Raw genomic sequence first — 16,565 nt, 5'->3', positions numbered from 1 at the left:
TGGGAAAACACGAAAAACCTGATCAAGTGCCCTGAGACGTTTGTGTTCGTGTACGTGTGAGACGGTAGAGTGCACTGCCCGTGCGGCTAGATAAGCGCGTGTCAAGATAAGAACCTAGTGATTCCTGAGTGGGAAATCTGTCCAAAGATTTACAGACATTCTAGGTCCGTTCCCGTGGTGCTCATCAGCGCAATCCTGTTTCCGTTCGCTTTCAGTCCCCGTCAGGAGTCGCTGGTGGAAAGATGCGTAAAGTTTGGCTTCTCGCCAGCGCCGTGCTGGCGTTTCTCAATTTCGTGAAATCGCAGGAGGTGGCCCGAACGCTGTACAGCGCAAGGTAAGAGATTGTGTTTACTGAATATCTCCCGTTCTACATGAAGCATGACAGCAAACTGTTTGATGTTCTAGTTGAACAAAGTATTGTAAAGGCGTCTTCATAAGTGCTCATCCCACAGCTTTCAGATAATGAAGGAAGGACAGAATGCAATACCTAATGAACAGGTTTCTGAGATGGTTCAAGTTGTTCCGCACACATCATAGTGAAGCCATCGAGGCACGAGTGAAACTTTACTTCCTCAACCAATCGATCCGGAAGGACACCGGAGCGTAAAGATGTGGTGCGTGAGTGGTGCATTTCTGGTTCCACATCGGTGCATCAGTTTCGGGCCAGTGGTGTTGTCACTTTTCGTGCTTCACTCGAACTATGGTGGCCCATATCCCATTCGCTACTTTGTCCCACACACGGCCAACGAGGCAACCTTGTTGTCGAACGCTCGAAGACGACCACCCATCGGTCGGTCGGTCATCCTTCCGGCTGGTTGGATGGCGAGCGGCACGTAGTGAGGAAGTGTAACAACCGAAAAGTTATTACCTTGGACAGAGTCAGTGTCGTTCGGATGTGTTTTCGGGCAACACTGGCAAACAACCAATATTTACTGCGGAGCCATCATATGGGTTCGAATGTGAACCGGTGGAGTCACAGATGATGCCGAACTGCCTCCTTCAACGAGTGTGTGTTTGTGTGATGGCCTTTTTTTACGCGCTTACTTTTGGACTTTTTTTCGATCTTTGCTGCGTCGGACGGAATCGAAAGCTAGTGTTGCTGGTCACTAAATGCGTCCATACCACTGGCTCTTTCTACATTTACTATAACGACTCTTGTGATCGTTTGTCATTGCTTGAAGTGCTTTTTGTTCTGTTCTTCGCTGCTTGAGCGTGAACGCTTTATTCGACAATCAACCGTCATAAATGATGGCGCCGATGTCAAGAGGTCGCCGTCGAACGATCATTGATCGGTGTCGAACAATTTGGCAAAGAAATTCAGTAGTCTTTGGTGTCACTTAACTGTGACCCCCTATTGAACTCGCTTACTGGTACTCCATCCCAATCTAGTCACTCGCAGCAGATGTCTTGTCTTAACTGGTGAATGTCAGTTTTGTGACGCCTTTTGAGGAAACGTTTGACTTTGTTGACTTTGGTCTTTTTTTTTTTGCTCAAGTACGATAATTTCGCAGACACGAGCTGTTAAAACGAACTCCCCGCCATATATGAGGTGGGGGAAAATAAAAATAAAATCACCACTTCAGACAATGCACCCCACCGTCACCCTCCAATGGTGGAGGGTGGGGGTTCACCGATGATGCTATCTTATGTGATCGGCTGGTACGCGTGGAGATTCTAATTGATGAGTTGTGCAATCGAATTATATCGTCGGTTCATGGTAGGGCACAATTAGTGATGTTTCATCGAACGAACACAGGGTCCCGAAGGGGAATGGTGTGGAGGGAATGCTCAGGATGATTTATGTGAGTGTTTTTTTTAGTTTATCTCGACCATAGAATGAGGAATTTGCATACGATTTATGATTGAACTGCTATGGAGAGCATCTTTTGTGGAGATCGCCGGGAAACACAAATCTGTTCGAAGGATGAGAAGGTCATAATGACACAGGCTCGCTTGAGTAGGTAGAACGAATATGAACCGTCAGTAATTATCTGTTAAAAAATGAATCGGTTCTGTACATTTATGATCGGAGCAAAAATGCGGCGATAAAAAATAAAATGAAGAGCAATGTAATTTCATCCACATGCTGCATGATAAGATCTCAAATATTAACTGACATGCGTTAGCCGATGCGGCACGTGTTCGTTAACCGTAAATAACAGACATGTTTTCAATTTCAGCTGATTAACAGCCCGTTTAATCAGAGGTTGTTGTAAACTGTAATATCAGTCTTCGATTGACTTCATCTCGTTGTGGAATTTCGCTTTAAAAAAAGGATGCCCATTGAACGCTTATATCGATTGTTTCACGTGACGTTTGCATTTCCACTGGAAGGCATGTTTTAACATCTTTGAAGTGTTCTCCATGTGCGAGATGGTTGATGTTTAATTTTTGGTAAATTGCAATCACGCGAATCATTGTTTATTATGCCCCCCATCGGGCATTCGTCTGGATCAACAAAAATCTGCAAAAGTAGCTCTTGAAGCTCTCAGACAGCGCACCGTTGATGGGAAACGGAAATGGAAGATGGTATGCAAAATGGGAATGGGCAAAAAATTAGCGGGCGAAAAGAAACGAGTTTTCGCTTTAATACCCCATGGTTCTGCTGTGCAAATTTCTGGAGAGCGCTGGGACAATGTTTGCCCACCACTCGAAGGCGTCGCCGGCAATGCGGTGGAAGAATTTAAATTTATTGTTTGCTGCTCGATTGAGCAGGAGGAGTTGGGCCATTTTCGTAAGCTTTCGATTAACAGTGGTTCGATAACGGCGTGAGGTGGCGAAATTTCGCGAATTTTCTGCTCGCCGGTCGGGATTGGTTTGGTCGGAGAAAGACAAAATATGTTAAACTATTTCGTAGACATGCGTGATATGCAAAAATTCTGGATTGTGCGACTGAAAGTAGAGTAATGTTTATGGTTATGGGTTTGAAATAAAAAGAATGAAAGGCATCAAAACTGGTTTTGCAACACATGGAAGGCTTGGGTGTATTTTCGTATTTTGCATGATGTTGAAATCGTGGAATTTTTAAATTGTATTTGGAATTGTTTTGGAACCAGGAAGCTTTCATGTGCTTGTGTAAATTTACCATGTTAAACAGAAGAATGTTTGAATACGCCTGGTATTCAGCCAGCCGATTATGGAAGTCAGATGCGATTGGATATCTTGTTTGTGAGCTGCTGTGCTATCGCTTCCGAGCATTCCATCAGCGGTGATTCCATCAATTATCATATTCCGCTAAACAACTGTGCATTCCATGAGGTAATTTTCGAAGCAAACTCTTCGCTTGCACATGGTACATCGAATGATACTAACAGAAAAAGATCAGACTACGGCACACTCGAGGTGATTTATATTTACACATTGAGCGACTCATTAGATCGCATTGGTACGCAAAGGCCAGCACAGGAAAGATTAATTACCGCCAGCAAAACAGGACTTTGCAATAAATCACGGACATATCTAGCCACAACCTCTCGGGTCCATCGCTGATGGATCGCTTTGTCCAGTAAACCGCTGGTCCATGCTGTAATGACTTTCTGACCGCTTTTGTCATCTGAAGGGTTTCTCGTTCACGTTTTCCCGGAGCCTCGATGTTTACATTTCCACCGGGACGGTTCCATTTCATCACAATTTTCACACCTTTATTCTAATGCATTCGCATCGCTGACAGTTCTTAATGGTGCACGATAGGTCATTTCACCGTACCTTTCGATTTCATTCTCTGTGTTCCTTCTTCTCTTTGCAGATATGATAATCTGGACATTGACACCATTTTGGGCAGCAATCGGTTGGTCTCGAACTATGTTGACTGTTTGCTGAGCCGCAAACCGTGCCCACCGGAGGGCAAGGATCTGAAGCGTAAGTATTTGGCTTTTGGAAGACGGAATCGTGATGGGGTTGAGGTGATGGGGAAATTGGTGTATTTGTTAGCCCATGAGGTTGAAGTCGGAGCGGGTGGATTTTCCATTGACTTCCATACGTTGAACTTTGCGATGAAGTCTTCGAAACGGTATACATTTGGAATGCAATATAGACTAAACGATTGAGTTAATCCTCCTTTGCTTTTAGTTCAGTTTAAAACTAAATGTTTGAACAAGCGAGCTAAAGTTTTAGCAAACATGAAACAAATTGCTTTTTCGAAACTCTCGTTTCATCTTTGCACGTTTCACACGTTTTCATAATAATGTTCAACTGACAGTCATGAGGCGAACTTGTAGTTTGAAAAGCAAAATTATTGGTCATGAAACCTTAGGAGATGACCGCTTCGATCAACATCGTCATATGGTAGTGAGCCTGAAGAAAAATTTGGTTACTAAAAAGATGCAACTGTTACAGCCGTTCCATGATGGTGAACAAAGTTTGCAATTCAAATGGCGGATACCGTAAGAACTGTGGCCGGATTTCTGCGGCCAATACGTTGCAGTAGAGAGCTGCAACGTAGAGCCACTTGCGGGGTAACATGCGATGGTTTCATTTCAATACCTTTACCAATCGGCTGCCAACATTACATGCGGTTTCATTTTCGGGCTGTGTTTGAACTGTTGGTTCACAAGTCGAAGAATTCAAACAGACGACTCCACGGCGTCACCGTTGGCCACCGTCATTGAAGGCGCGAGAGAAAGGAGCTCGTTCGTTTCGTTCGCCGCAGCTCACTGAAATATTCCGTGTGGTCAACGATTAAAAAGCAATATACTTTCGCTTCGGTGTAGGTGTGCGATGACCGTCCTTGGCCTTCCGGAAGCGAAGGGCATCGATTTGTGGCGTTTCCAATAAAATCATCGCTCGACTGTGGGCTCGATAGGATGCTTTCCGAATTTCCTAATGTCTCTAAATTGCTGCCTTTGATTGTGGCCATGCGACAACCTTCGTTTGGCCCTTCATCTTGGCCGAGTAATGGGTCCCAAAACCAGCGCCGGCTACGGATCGTTTAAGTAAAATAGGTCAGCCGGATAATTTGTACCCATTTTCCGAACGAGAATCCATGGTGGGGGCCCTGAGTGGACTTACGTGGGGGTTTCGACATGGAAGAACCAGAAAAGGGACCAATCGATGTTATCCATTTTTTATGCAACGTTCTATTGGACTTCCGGGGTCCCTTGTTAAACATGTCTTTTTGCTGTTGCTTCCCACTAGGGAATATCGAAATATATTTGAAATCCAGCCATACATTCACCTAATGCGGAAGGGCTAAACTAGGGAGCACTAAAAAAGAAAAAAAAGCTGCGAGGATACTGAAAAGGGCCTTCCTTATCTACCGATCGGTCGAATCCTTTTATTGGTGTTGGCATGTGATGGGAGGACGCAGGAATATATTCATGTATTCCATTCAACGCAGACAAAGAAAACTTTATACCTCGTCGCGAACTCCCTTTACGCCACCGGATCATCCTTTAAGGCGCGCTATTTGGAGGGAGGAAAAGGTCTCGTTCATCCGCTTGTTTGTTGCCTAATGCAAACAAATCACAAACCATGGGCTTTGAGCTAGGCCGAGCCATCTAAGGTCAGTTTTTTCCGGGACGGAAAGGAGTTGGACGTCGCCAACGTGACGTTCCCGGTGAACGGCACGGATGCGAAGTGGATCGCAACTAATTAGCATAAATTCCATTTGGACGGTCGTGCCCTAGTCCATGGATGCGCCATACCTGACGAGCGAGCACGCCGGGATCTCGTGGGATCGCGTAACAATTACCTTGACCAAGGCGAATAGCATGCACTCCCTCACCAGGAATTTCGTTGTCCGTTTGTTTTGGCAGAAACGGCAAAAAAAGAAACTGTAGAAAAAATCGGTGGAGCGTGCAGTAGTGAGAAAGAGCTCCCAGAACCTCCTCCTGTACCGGAGAACAACGGTTGTTAAGAAAGTGATGACCCATTCGGGAATAGGAACGCGGGTGTGAGAAGAGATTAAAAGGTTTGAGCATAACAAAAACGTAGAAGAAAGTGAAATGCGAGTTGAAAACAACAAATACGCCAGAGGGACCCGGAAATATTCAAAACACAAATAAGATATCGTCGTGATTTGTATGCCACCCCGATAGCACGTGGAAGACTAGGAATGGTGGTCAGGGGTAGGGTTTGTTTGTTTATTTTATCATATTTCCGTGGAACTTGGAACATTCCAAAGGGATGGGACTCAAGTGTGAATATTGTTGTAAAATTTAAAGGGGATGATATCAAGAATACTGAATAATAATATCGCCATCAAATTTACCTACAATAGAGTATACATGTATTTGTTTGGGCAAATATTGTCGTAACTAGTTAAAAATTCCTTGTATATTTTTATAATATTTCGTTCAACTAACAACTCCTACACGAAGTTTCTTTGCGTTCCAAATTTACATAACAACAACTCCCCCGGGAGTGAGTAGTGGCTAAATTGAGTACGGCACATCGACACGCGAGCAATAGCGCCTCCCCCGGAAGAGTCGAGCCGACGGCAAAGTAAACTTCCGAAAGTAGTCCACCGCATTGACAGAGTGTATGTACTACACCCGGGACGCAATGAACCACCAATGTAGCACGCAATCGCTGCGAGATCCAGCAATCCCTGGCACTGATGGCTCCCCCGTGGGATGGTTGTGCACTCCGCTGACTTCCTCCGCCTGCTCCCTGTCGGTTGCGGACGTGAACAGACTGGAAGAGAAAGTTTTGCAGTTGGTAGCAACGACGAGTCGGCACCATCAGCGTCGTTGCCGTTGTTGTGTTGCCGTGTTTTGTTTACTTTGATCGTGTCATCTCGGTCGGTCGGTGTGGTCCAACGGGGTGCAACCCGGGATACCGAGCTCGGTTGGCCGTTGGTATGTCAACGATGCGGCTACATCAGCGCTGAAAACAGGGTGTCGATGACTACCGGGGCGAGAAATGTTGGGTGCTGGTTTGTGTGTGCGTGTGTGCATGGCTCTTCATCATCATCCCCAAAGGGTGCGTGTACCAGATCTGCCGAAACGCCCACGGTGGGGATGGTCTTTACGCTTGGGTTGCCGGTTGCGGTAAACCTTTCGGACCAAACTCCGGTCGGTATGTCCCGTACGCGCCTAATCTGATCGCTGGATCCCTGGGTGGACATTATTCTCATCGTTCCACTTGCCTTGCTCCTTCGGGATGGCTGACGTCGCAGGGCAAACCTCTTTACATATGTAATTGAAGGCAAAGTGATTCACAAACAGGCACAACACCTACACGGTTGGCTTCTGGTTACAGGGAAATTTCAAGCAGGGACTGTTTCACGCTGTAGAACGTGTTGGCAGTGGCCTCCAACCACAGGAGGAGTAGAATAAACGAGAACAATACAATACGGAGGGAGGGGTGGCATTTCACTTGGGGAAATTGGAAGAATTTATTCAACGACCCACAATGTGTAATCAAGGTAAACAAGAGGTTGAACAGAACAAGGAGAGATGTGCAATGAAAATGCTTTCTATACAAAAGTTCTTAAATTATAGTTGAAATTAAATTATACCATTACCATTTATTGAACTGAAGGCAACCAGAATCACTTCACCAGGGATGCCAATGTTCGTTTTCTAATACCCTCCCAAGCTTCACGGATTCTGTTTACGTCTATTCCAATCCTAATGATGTTCAAATGTCTAGAAAAGTAGAATGCAAAGCTCAGAAGTTTTTTATTTGTTGCTGATTAACCTCAATCAACTTAATCGCATTGGCGGCTCATTAAAAGGTGGTTCATAAATTAGTATAGCATAAAAACCGGCTCTGATGGCTTCACTTAACCCTTTACCGTCTAGTTTACATAAGACCTCTAAGGCGGCACTGTTAATGTCATGCATTCATTGTTGTCACCATAAACGCAATGCGGTAGATCCCAACTATTAGACAAGCGACGGCATTTAGATGCAACACCAGCATCCATGGGAAGCGCACGGCGACACGATGAGGTGCATCGTCTCCGGTCGTCGCATAGACACGGGTCTGGGATGTTTTCTTTCCGCAACACGACCCTTCCCCGCTGGATGCACCGGACGCCATCGGTGTGCAGTGTGCAATTCGCAGCTCACAATGCAGCTCTGGGGCGATGCAATTTTATCTCCCATTAAATGGTAATTTACGAGCGTCATGTTGGGATGACGTGGCACCCAGGTTCTACGACAACGTGCAACTGATGCCTGGAAGCTGATGGCTCGGAAGCGATGCATGGAACCGTACGGAATATCGCGACTGTCTCCCCATCAGTACCTGTTGATGGAAGACGCACTTTAAGGCAGGTTCTGGACTGGTCGAAGCCGGTCTTTCGCTATCATGAAACCAGTTGATGTACGCCTCGTTTCCTGTTACTTTCTGGTCTCAGTAGTCGAAGTGTTTTATCCTGAAAAAGCAAAATATTCTTCACGTTGCATGCTTAGATCTGTCTGGCATTAAGCACTATTCTCCCTTGAGATCTTATACCATCTCTAGCTACCTTCTCCCAAATGGCTTCCACCGGTCAGCAATTGGTCAGTCGTCATGATTAATCTCATGTACATGGCGGGAGTGCTTAACTAGGGAAACCGGTAAAGACTGCGACATCCCTCATCGGAGTTGGATGGATGGCTTTCATGGACCGTGAATTTGGAAATAATTTTACAACCCACTACTCCACCAGGACCATCCAGTGGAGAAACTCCAGCCAACTGATGTTTCGAGTCTGGTTTGATGGTGTCAAAACTCCCAGAGGCCCACGTTCGCTGCATGCACTGTACCGTTCACCGACGCGATTATTTATTCATTCCAACTGGTGGTCTTGACTTGTCCGCAACGGAAGGTTCAAAGGGACGATCCAGTTTTAGTTCCAGCTGGACCACGAAAACCACAGGAATGGGCAAGATGGCAAAAGTGCATTCATTGCGGATGTGTGTGTGTGTGTGTGTGTGTCGTATGTACGGAACCATAATGGAAATGAAACTAAAACTGGTCTCTTAACTGCTCTGGATTTAGCTCGATGTATCGGACGGGTTTCATATCAGTGCCACAAATTGCCAACCATTGACGTTGGAAAGATGGTGGAACCGGCGCAGACGAGTATGTGCTTACGTATGAAAATTACGCTTGTTCTGCTGGTGTCGCTAGGTTCGATCAATCGGCAGCTCTCAGCTTATGGTTGAACACTCATGATGTTATTCTTGGAATGATTTTAACTTCCCTTTAGAATGGAACGTTCATGTAGACGTAGCCTAAAAGGTCATTAGGATGTTGGGTATGTGCAAGACAGCTTAATTTGAGGTAAAAGGTAAAGCAATAAAGACCATTTAAAGGCTGAAATGATTGCTTTGATTTAAACCTCTTGTGGATGTGAGCAAGTCCTGGGATAAATAAAGTTGATTTCTTGTGCCTAACTCTATCAGATAATTGTACTTTCACATAAATTAGAACGACACCCGAAGTAAGACCGCAAATCAATTCATGTCATCAGATTTACGAGCGTAAATAGGGCAGACTAATCTTAGATTCTGTCACTTTTTACCGAAAACTTTAAAACGCCTTTAACCATCTCTGGAATATAATCTAACCTCTTCAATGATGGAACAATGTCCGGGGACGAAATTCAACCCCAGCTGATAGTAAAATGTTGAGACAAAACGAATGATGATTTAGAACTGGGGAAAAGTCTAGATATAAATCGACCACTTGAATTCCTTCCATTGTTGCTTGAGGACTTCTCATGGACTTTGTGCGAATGTCATTTTCTTTCAACAAATTTCTGTTCAACTCCAATGCACCATTTCAGCTGCAGAGTCCTCGTACTAGACGGGTGACACAGAACTTCGTGTAAAAAGATTGCAAAACAGTGCTCGAGAACTAACAAAAAGTGTCTATAAATGTTCCGACACGAGCACGCGGTGTCGAATTTGATTTGCATTTCCGCCGAGTGCACATCGGTTGGTGCTTGCCTTTTGTAACACGTAGTTGTTGTGCATTCGTGCTGTGGTGTCTCTGGGTGTGGCAAACAGATGCGCGCCGATACCTGTAGAGTTCGTTCCGTACCGTTGCATCAGCGTAGAAAGATACAAACTGAAATTTAATTTATTCTTTACACGAATCTAGTGGGAAAACAATCGAGAAAGGATGCCGGTTTCCTTGCTTCATCGCGGCGTATAACGCACGAATAAAACGGCCGACGGCATTAGTCATACTTTTTTTTATTTAACAACACATTTTGACATTGAAAACGATGTTCTCTTTATTTTCAATGCGTTCTTTCTTAGAAGTAAATAATGCTTTAATCATGAACATTATTAGTTGTAGATTAAGTTCAAAAGAAAGAGAATCACAAACTGAAAGTTTCTTTAATAAACATCAGGTTTGTAAACAAGTATTCTTCAGAGTAAGGCTTTCAATTTGCCATTCAACAATAATCGTACAAAATACGCCTTCTAAGCTCATAAGAGATCTCATTAATATAGGATTAGTTTGATCTTCAGCGAAAAACTATTACGATATCATTGAATAAGTTCGTCGCTTTTTTGATTCACTATAATAAGCTAATATAGTTAACATTTTGCAATAATTGGGCTTTGTGTCGACGTTATTATCTATTCTTGAACATTTTGCATACGCTTTTCATGCTAAAAGCACATCCGTGAACCGTTTGATTTTTTCGATGGTAATTTGGCTTTCAAAGGCAGTAAAGTTTGTTGAACGTAAAAAACTCTCGTAAAAAAAACTCTAAAACTAGTTCCCATGCATCCGCATATTCTTACCGTAATTTCGACGAGCTGCCTAAAAAAAGAGTCTTCATTCTTCAACGAAACTCATTAGGATGTTTAACTAACTTTCGATTTGCACGCCTCGGCAAACATGAAGCACCGAAACAAATTGCTTTGGACTCGGTATAAACGTTTGTACTGAAAGGTGGAACTTCCTAAGCTCAAAAGGTCGTCACAGGAGGGGCTGAAAAAAATAAATGACGATATGAGTGATTGGCAGAGCTGGAAAGGAAGATTGCTCTTTTGTGGGTGTTTTTTGAGTTGTGGTTTTTCTTAGAGTTGTTAGTTTTCGGTAATTGATCTATGCGCACTGTTCTTTTTAGCATAAGCCGCTAGATGTAACCTTCGATGCCCTTGAGTGTGAGTTCATTTATTTGATTTATGATCGTTGGCTTTTCCCTCTGCTTGTGCATTTATTTTTGTAGGAATTCTCCCCGAAGCACTGCGGACTAAGTGTGCCCGCTGTTCGCCGATCCAGAAGGAGAATGCACTGAAGATCATCACCCGCCTGTACTTCGACTACCCGGACCAGTATCGTGCGTTGCGCGAACGCTGGGACCCGTCCGGCGAGTATCACCGGCGCTTCGAGGACTACCTTCGGGGACTGCAGTTCAACCAGATTGGCGGCAATGGAGGAACTAATGGCGGCCAAGCACCCTCTGGTGGTGACAATGGAAACACGGTGGTAGAGAACGGTGGTGGTAACGATAGGCCGGTAAGAAATGACCTCGATCGACAGCCCGCAAGCCAGAGCAGCAATGTACAGGCCGTAGTGATTGATCCGACGTTGTCCAGCGGCAGTGTGAATACGCTCCTTGCCAACCCTCCTCCACCGCCAGCGCCAGCGACCGAACGACCCAGGCCCCCGGCACCGGTAGCACAAATTTTGTTCCCTACCACTTCCGTCACTAGCGAAACCCGTACTACCACTGCCACTCCTTCTACTACTACCCCTACTACTACTACCTCTGCTACTACTTCTACTACTACCACCACTACTAGTACCTCCAACTTTGGATCAGTAGAACTTACCAGCGGCACGGCTGGCGTGCCCAATACTTCTAATACTGCTCCATCCACTAGTACTATAATTAGCCGTTTCGGTGGTTCTGACGATGTCAGTAGTAGTCCTGAACCTGCAACGTCTGTCTCCACCGGCACAGACCAGGACTCCGTAGTGCCGGCTCCGGTAAATTACTATCTCAACATTTCTAACGGTGGCTCGCTAACGCTTTGGATGGTGCATCTATCGGTGGACAGTCGTAAATTATAGTTTGGTGCAGGGCTACGGAATTGAAGCATGAAGAGTTTGCAGCTGTCCCCGGTAGTGTTGTGTTTCAGATTTAAACAACTAATAATACTCGAACGCATGTAAGATATCCTAATAGCAAATATAGTACAAATTTGATACCGATTTCTAACATACGGATGAATTGGTTTGTGGTTGGTTCTCTTTAGTGTAAGCATCTTATTAATATAAGATTCAGATTTCTCCACCTTGGAAGCCAAAGTATATTGCAAACAAACTCCACCATAAACTCCGAGACCTCCTCATGAAAGCGAAAACCTGAGTGAACAATTTACGACGCAACGGAATCACCGGATGTTCGGGTCGTAGGATCCAGAACGTTGAGATAACCAATATCCGGATTTTTTACATTCCTCCTGCTGCCCGAATCCAGAAGGACTTCCAACACATTGACTTTAAGGCGTCTGAAATGCGAAGCTTTCCCGAACGAACAACCGAGCATCCTGATTTAGTGCCCGGATTTCGACGGGTTTCCTACCCACCGGAACTTCATGCGGGATTAATGTGTAATGGGCGTTCGAGCGATGAATTATGACTTTTAATCGTCCATTCTCGCGTAAATTTTTCCTCCAACAGGATGCAGGGGTGTAATGGATGAATCTATCGGCACCATTAATACTGCCAACAGGCTGTGGCAAAAAGGGCATTTACTAGCGTTCAGATAACCGTTTAATTTATCGTTGTTTGCAGTACACTTCATTAAATTGAAATAAGAAACCAATTGTTCGGTAGGTAGGCGATACAATTAGTTCTTTCGCTTGTGTTGTTTAACAAATTAATTACAATGATGAAACGCTGTTCGTGGCATCACATAACATAAATATAGTAATTCGATCTGTTCATTAGGAGATATCAAATAAAGGGAATGTAAGGAATAATTAAATGATGACAAATATTCAATTAATTACATTGCTGGTTGTAGCAGAGAACTTCCCATTTTTAATTTAGTTGCAGCAATGAAGTGCAGATTGTCCATACACTAATTAAAGCTGTTGCTCATTGTAGCGTAACAAATATCCGTGTTAATTTTCGATGATTTGTTGAACACTGGTAAATTAAAACCCATTTGAGATTATTTTGGACACGATAAGGACATAACGGAGCAGATTGATGCCACCTATTGTTTTCTTTACTAGTCATCGACCGAATTGTTTCGTCAACAACTATCAAATTACAATAAGAAGTATTATAAAGTATCGAAGCTTTTTCACGGGTGTAAACCCGTCCTAGTGTCCTGTATTTTAGACTGAACTCAAACAATTTGAAAATACCTTTAAATATCATTGAAGCACAAATGAGATTTACAAGACAAGTCAAAATCAATTGTATTATACAAACATAAAAAAAAATTCAATTCATAAATGCGTTGCATTGTTCTATAGCCTGAGGCGTATCGGTTAGTTTCTTGGAATTTGATTTAGGTCATCTCGTGCAGCTCAAGGCAATATGGCGAGTCGTGAAGTTTAAACTCACGCTACGTTGTACTCGTTAGGTGTGAAGTACGCTTTAAGGAAGGTTACTGCATGTATGCATAAGAAGAATTTTGATTAAAGACTGCTATCTAATGGGACAAAACCGAATAATGTCTAAAGCCTGCTCAAGTTCATAACGGAGGGTTATCAAAAGGTCATAGCTTCATTTGACAATGAGGTTCACTCTTACAAGTATACCAATTTAGGGGAAGGATTTGGTAGGGAAGCATGAACTGGGGAGCATTGTGGTTGAAGTAATTAACAAGACAAAGGATATACTGCACTTTACAGCACGAATCGCAAACACGCACCGAAATGTATGTGGAAATGCCTTTCCACCATTCATTTAAGTAGCCAAGCACAGTCCGATCGTTTCCCCTTCGCTTGCTAATTAGTATGAGTGACACCCGCATAAATTCAGTTACGCACCTGCATTTGCACTTCACTACCTTTTGGGTTTGCATTTCCCACAGCCTCATTCCTTGTTTCACTTGTACCACTTCAACAACTACACCATCGCAGTGCGGGTGCAGCAACATCACTAATGAATTTTTGACCGTTACACACCAACCACCCACGCCGAATTGGAAAGACTACCGTTCGCCGCCTCGGACAACTTCGTCGTTCAATCGCTGCATCTGAACACCACATCGTATGAAGTTCCACTGGGATCAAATCCGGCAGAGGTGCCGTTGTAGCAACTAAATTCGGCACAATCAACTTCGCCGGGACAGCAACAATCGTGGGTGATTACAGGCGGTTCAGTTTCGGTCCAATTGGCTTCCAACATTCGGACAGCGGCATCCGTTGCGGGGCAAAATTTGGCGCTTCCGGTAGTTGACGGATTTTCGGTGGATCAAAATCGTGGCAACGTTCCACCCCAATTGGCTTCTGCATTTGACGTTTCGAAAACTACTGGAGCGCTTCCACGGCCAGCGAGTTCCAACGCCGATCGGGTGTTGAACGAGCTCACAACGGTATACATTGGCTTCCACTGAAAACTAAAATTAACACAAAATTTGTATCGCTTCGGTATCGGTTCGTTTGGAATGATTTTTGATAGAGGTCCTCTTTCCTCGGTTCGGTTCTTCTAGGGGACGTTTGAGTAAATTCTAATTTCATCCTTAAAGTGGCCCAGTAATGTGAGCTAAGATTTTCCAACGAATCTTAGTGGAAGGTGACGGTTTGCTTGTTGTGACTTTTTGGATGTTTCTAGGAGTATGGCAAGTTCGTGGAAGCAATATTAAACTTTATGCTTTCTCGTAGGCTCCGCCATTGGTAGTGGTGAATCGATTCGGTGAAGATGCTGCCACGGTTAGACCACCGCCGGTACAAACGGTGCCCACCACGACTACGCAAAGGACAACCACCACCGTGAGGCAAACGCGCCCAGTAACACGTCAAACCACGACCCGAAATACTCAACGCACTACAACCAGATTTGTAAGTATTATTTACTTGCGCGTGATTCGTAAAGTGAATTGTTTTTTTGTTGAAAACATTGTGCTAAAGAATTATTGAAAGGTTCTTAACAATATGTTTCAAACGTGCCATAGTTTAACATGACATTAGGCTACAAATTTTGAGAGTACATGAAAAATTCAAACAAAACCTCATACTGAAAAATATAGGAGCTTTCTAACTGCATTATTCACAACTGTTGCATACAATTTAACAGTGTTTTAGCGGCTACAACATGTTCAGTACGTGAATTGTTATCAATAATGTAACCATGACATATTACATCAGAAAAAAACTATAGCTTGTCTTTTTTCATAAAGAATCTGCTGTAAACAAATAGTTTCATTTTGAAAATTTTGCTTAACCTATAAGTTTTGCTCTTAGAAATCAATGAAGCAAATCTTTTAATTGAATTTGACTTTTTGCTGCAATAATCTCTCACTTTTAAAGAACTTTTAGTATAATAAGACAATTTAAAGAAAGGTGCGGGCGAAACATAAATGGTGGTGAGTTTACTCTGAACTACACTGCGAAACAATAACCATTCTTGATTAAACTTTGATGAAGGTAATTCATTATGTTGAGAGCTATGCAAGTGGCTTACGTAGTTAATCGGAATAATCCTTATCTCGATCCACTGGAGTCTAATTTAGTTGAGTGGACAGCAACACGAACACGACACACAAACATGAAAACAATGAAAAACTTTTCCTATTGGCAAAAAAAAAAACAAAAAAAACGCAACAACTAGAGCAACATCATTTTCACTTTCGCAGATCACACGTGTGCCACCGACCCCGCCACCAACACCTTCACGAACGACGCCGACAACGACGACGACCATTTTACCACCAAGACCTCCACCACCACCACCTCCACCACCACCATCACGACCACTACCACCACCAGCACAACAACAACCACTACTCCCACAGGCACCACAACAACCGCCACAACAGGCTTATCCAACCATATTTTACGAGCGGCCTCAGGCCCCGCCACCGAGGGCGACCGCTCCGCCACCACCACCTCCACCGATCTACGTGCCGGACTCTGCTCCGACACCGTACGGCACCACCCCGGACAGCATTATTGATCACTTCTTTGTTCCGCCATCATCGCAGGCCGCGAACCCGCCGCTGCCTCCCAGCCCGATCGTCGGACTCTGGAATCAGCTCGGCACGAAGATAGCGGACACCGCGGATGCCATCGCCGGCATGCTGCAGAAAACGGTCGACGTCCTGGTGACGAGCCACATCCAGTCGCACCAGCGGGCGCTCCGGCGTACCTAGAACGGGAATGCAGCTGGCCCGAGATCCTGTGCCTCCTCCCGCCAGTCGATGAAAATGGCTGGAAATGGGTTTCCATCGTTCGCCGTTCCGATTGACTGCAGTCGTCTGGTTGGGAAAAGTTTGCCTTACGCGTGGGGCCCGACGGGAGGAGAAACGAGGGCGATAAGCGACGACCCAATGTTTGTTGAAATTATGTGAGAATGCTTGCCGTTTTAGGCATTAGTTTTCCATCCATAGAGAATACGTGTCCAGTGTGTGATTATTACGTGCAGAGAAGCGAAGATAACAAAACCCCAAAACCTTGCCCCATATTGGTTTCGAAAACCGGCTT

The 16,565-nt window shown here is 44.3% G+C and overlaps 1 protein-coding gene across 1 annotated transcript; it reads left to right on the top strand.

The window, feature by feature from the left end:
• Positions 1-242: 242 nt before the first annotated feature.
• Positions 243-16,234, top strand: LOC131265992 (uncharacterized). The gene is made up of 5 exons (XM_058268317.1): positions 243-334; positions 3,746-3,858; positions 11,126-11,631; positions 14,748-14,924; positions 15,719-16,234. Exons 1-5 carry the CDS (start codon positions 243-245, stop codon positions 16,232-16,234), a joined length of 1,404 nt encoding a protein of 467 aa, XP_058124300.1.
• Positions 16,235-16,565: the final 331 nt, after the last annotated feature.

Source organism: Anopheles coustani, chromosome 2 (genome assembly GCF_943734705.1).
Source record: "Anopheles coustani chromosome 2, idAnoCousDA_361_x.2, whole genome shotgun sequence".
In the NCBI taxonomy this organism is placed as follows: Eukaryota; Metazoa; Arthropoda; class Insecta; order Diptera; family Culicidae; genus Anopheles; species Anopheles coustani.
Note: the sequence above shows the minus strand (reverse complement) of the source record. Positions and strands in the feature narration are given on the sequence as shown.

Coding starts and splice junctions, on each gene's coding strand:
- LOC131265992 (XM_058268317.1), top strand. CDS start 243: ATGCGTAAAGTTTGGCTTCTCGCCAGCGCCGTGCTGGCGTTTCTCAAT. Junction 335..3,745: donor CGAACGCTGTACAGCGCAAG/GTAAGAGATTGT, acceptor TTCTCTTTGCAG/ATATGATAATCTGGACATTG. Junction 14,925..15,718: donor AACGCACTACAACCAGATTT/GTAAGTATTATT, acceptor TCACTTTCGCAG/ATCACACGTGTGCCACCGAC.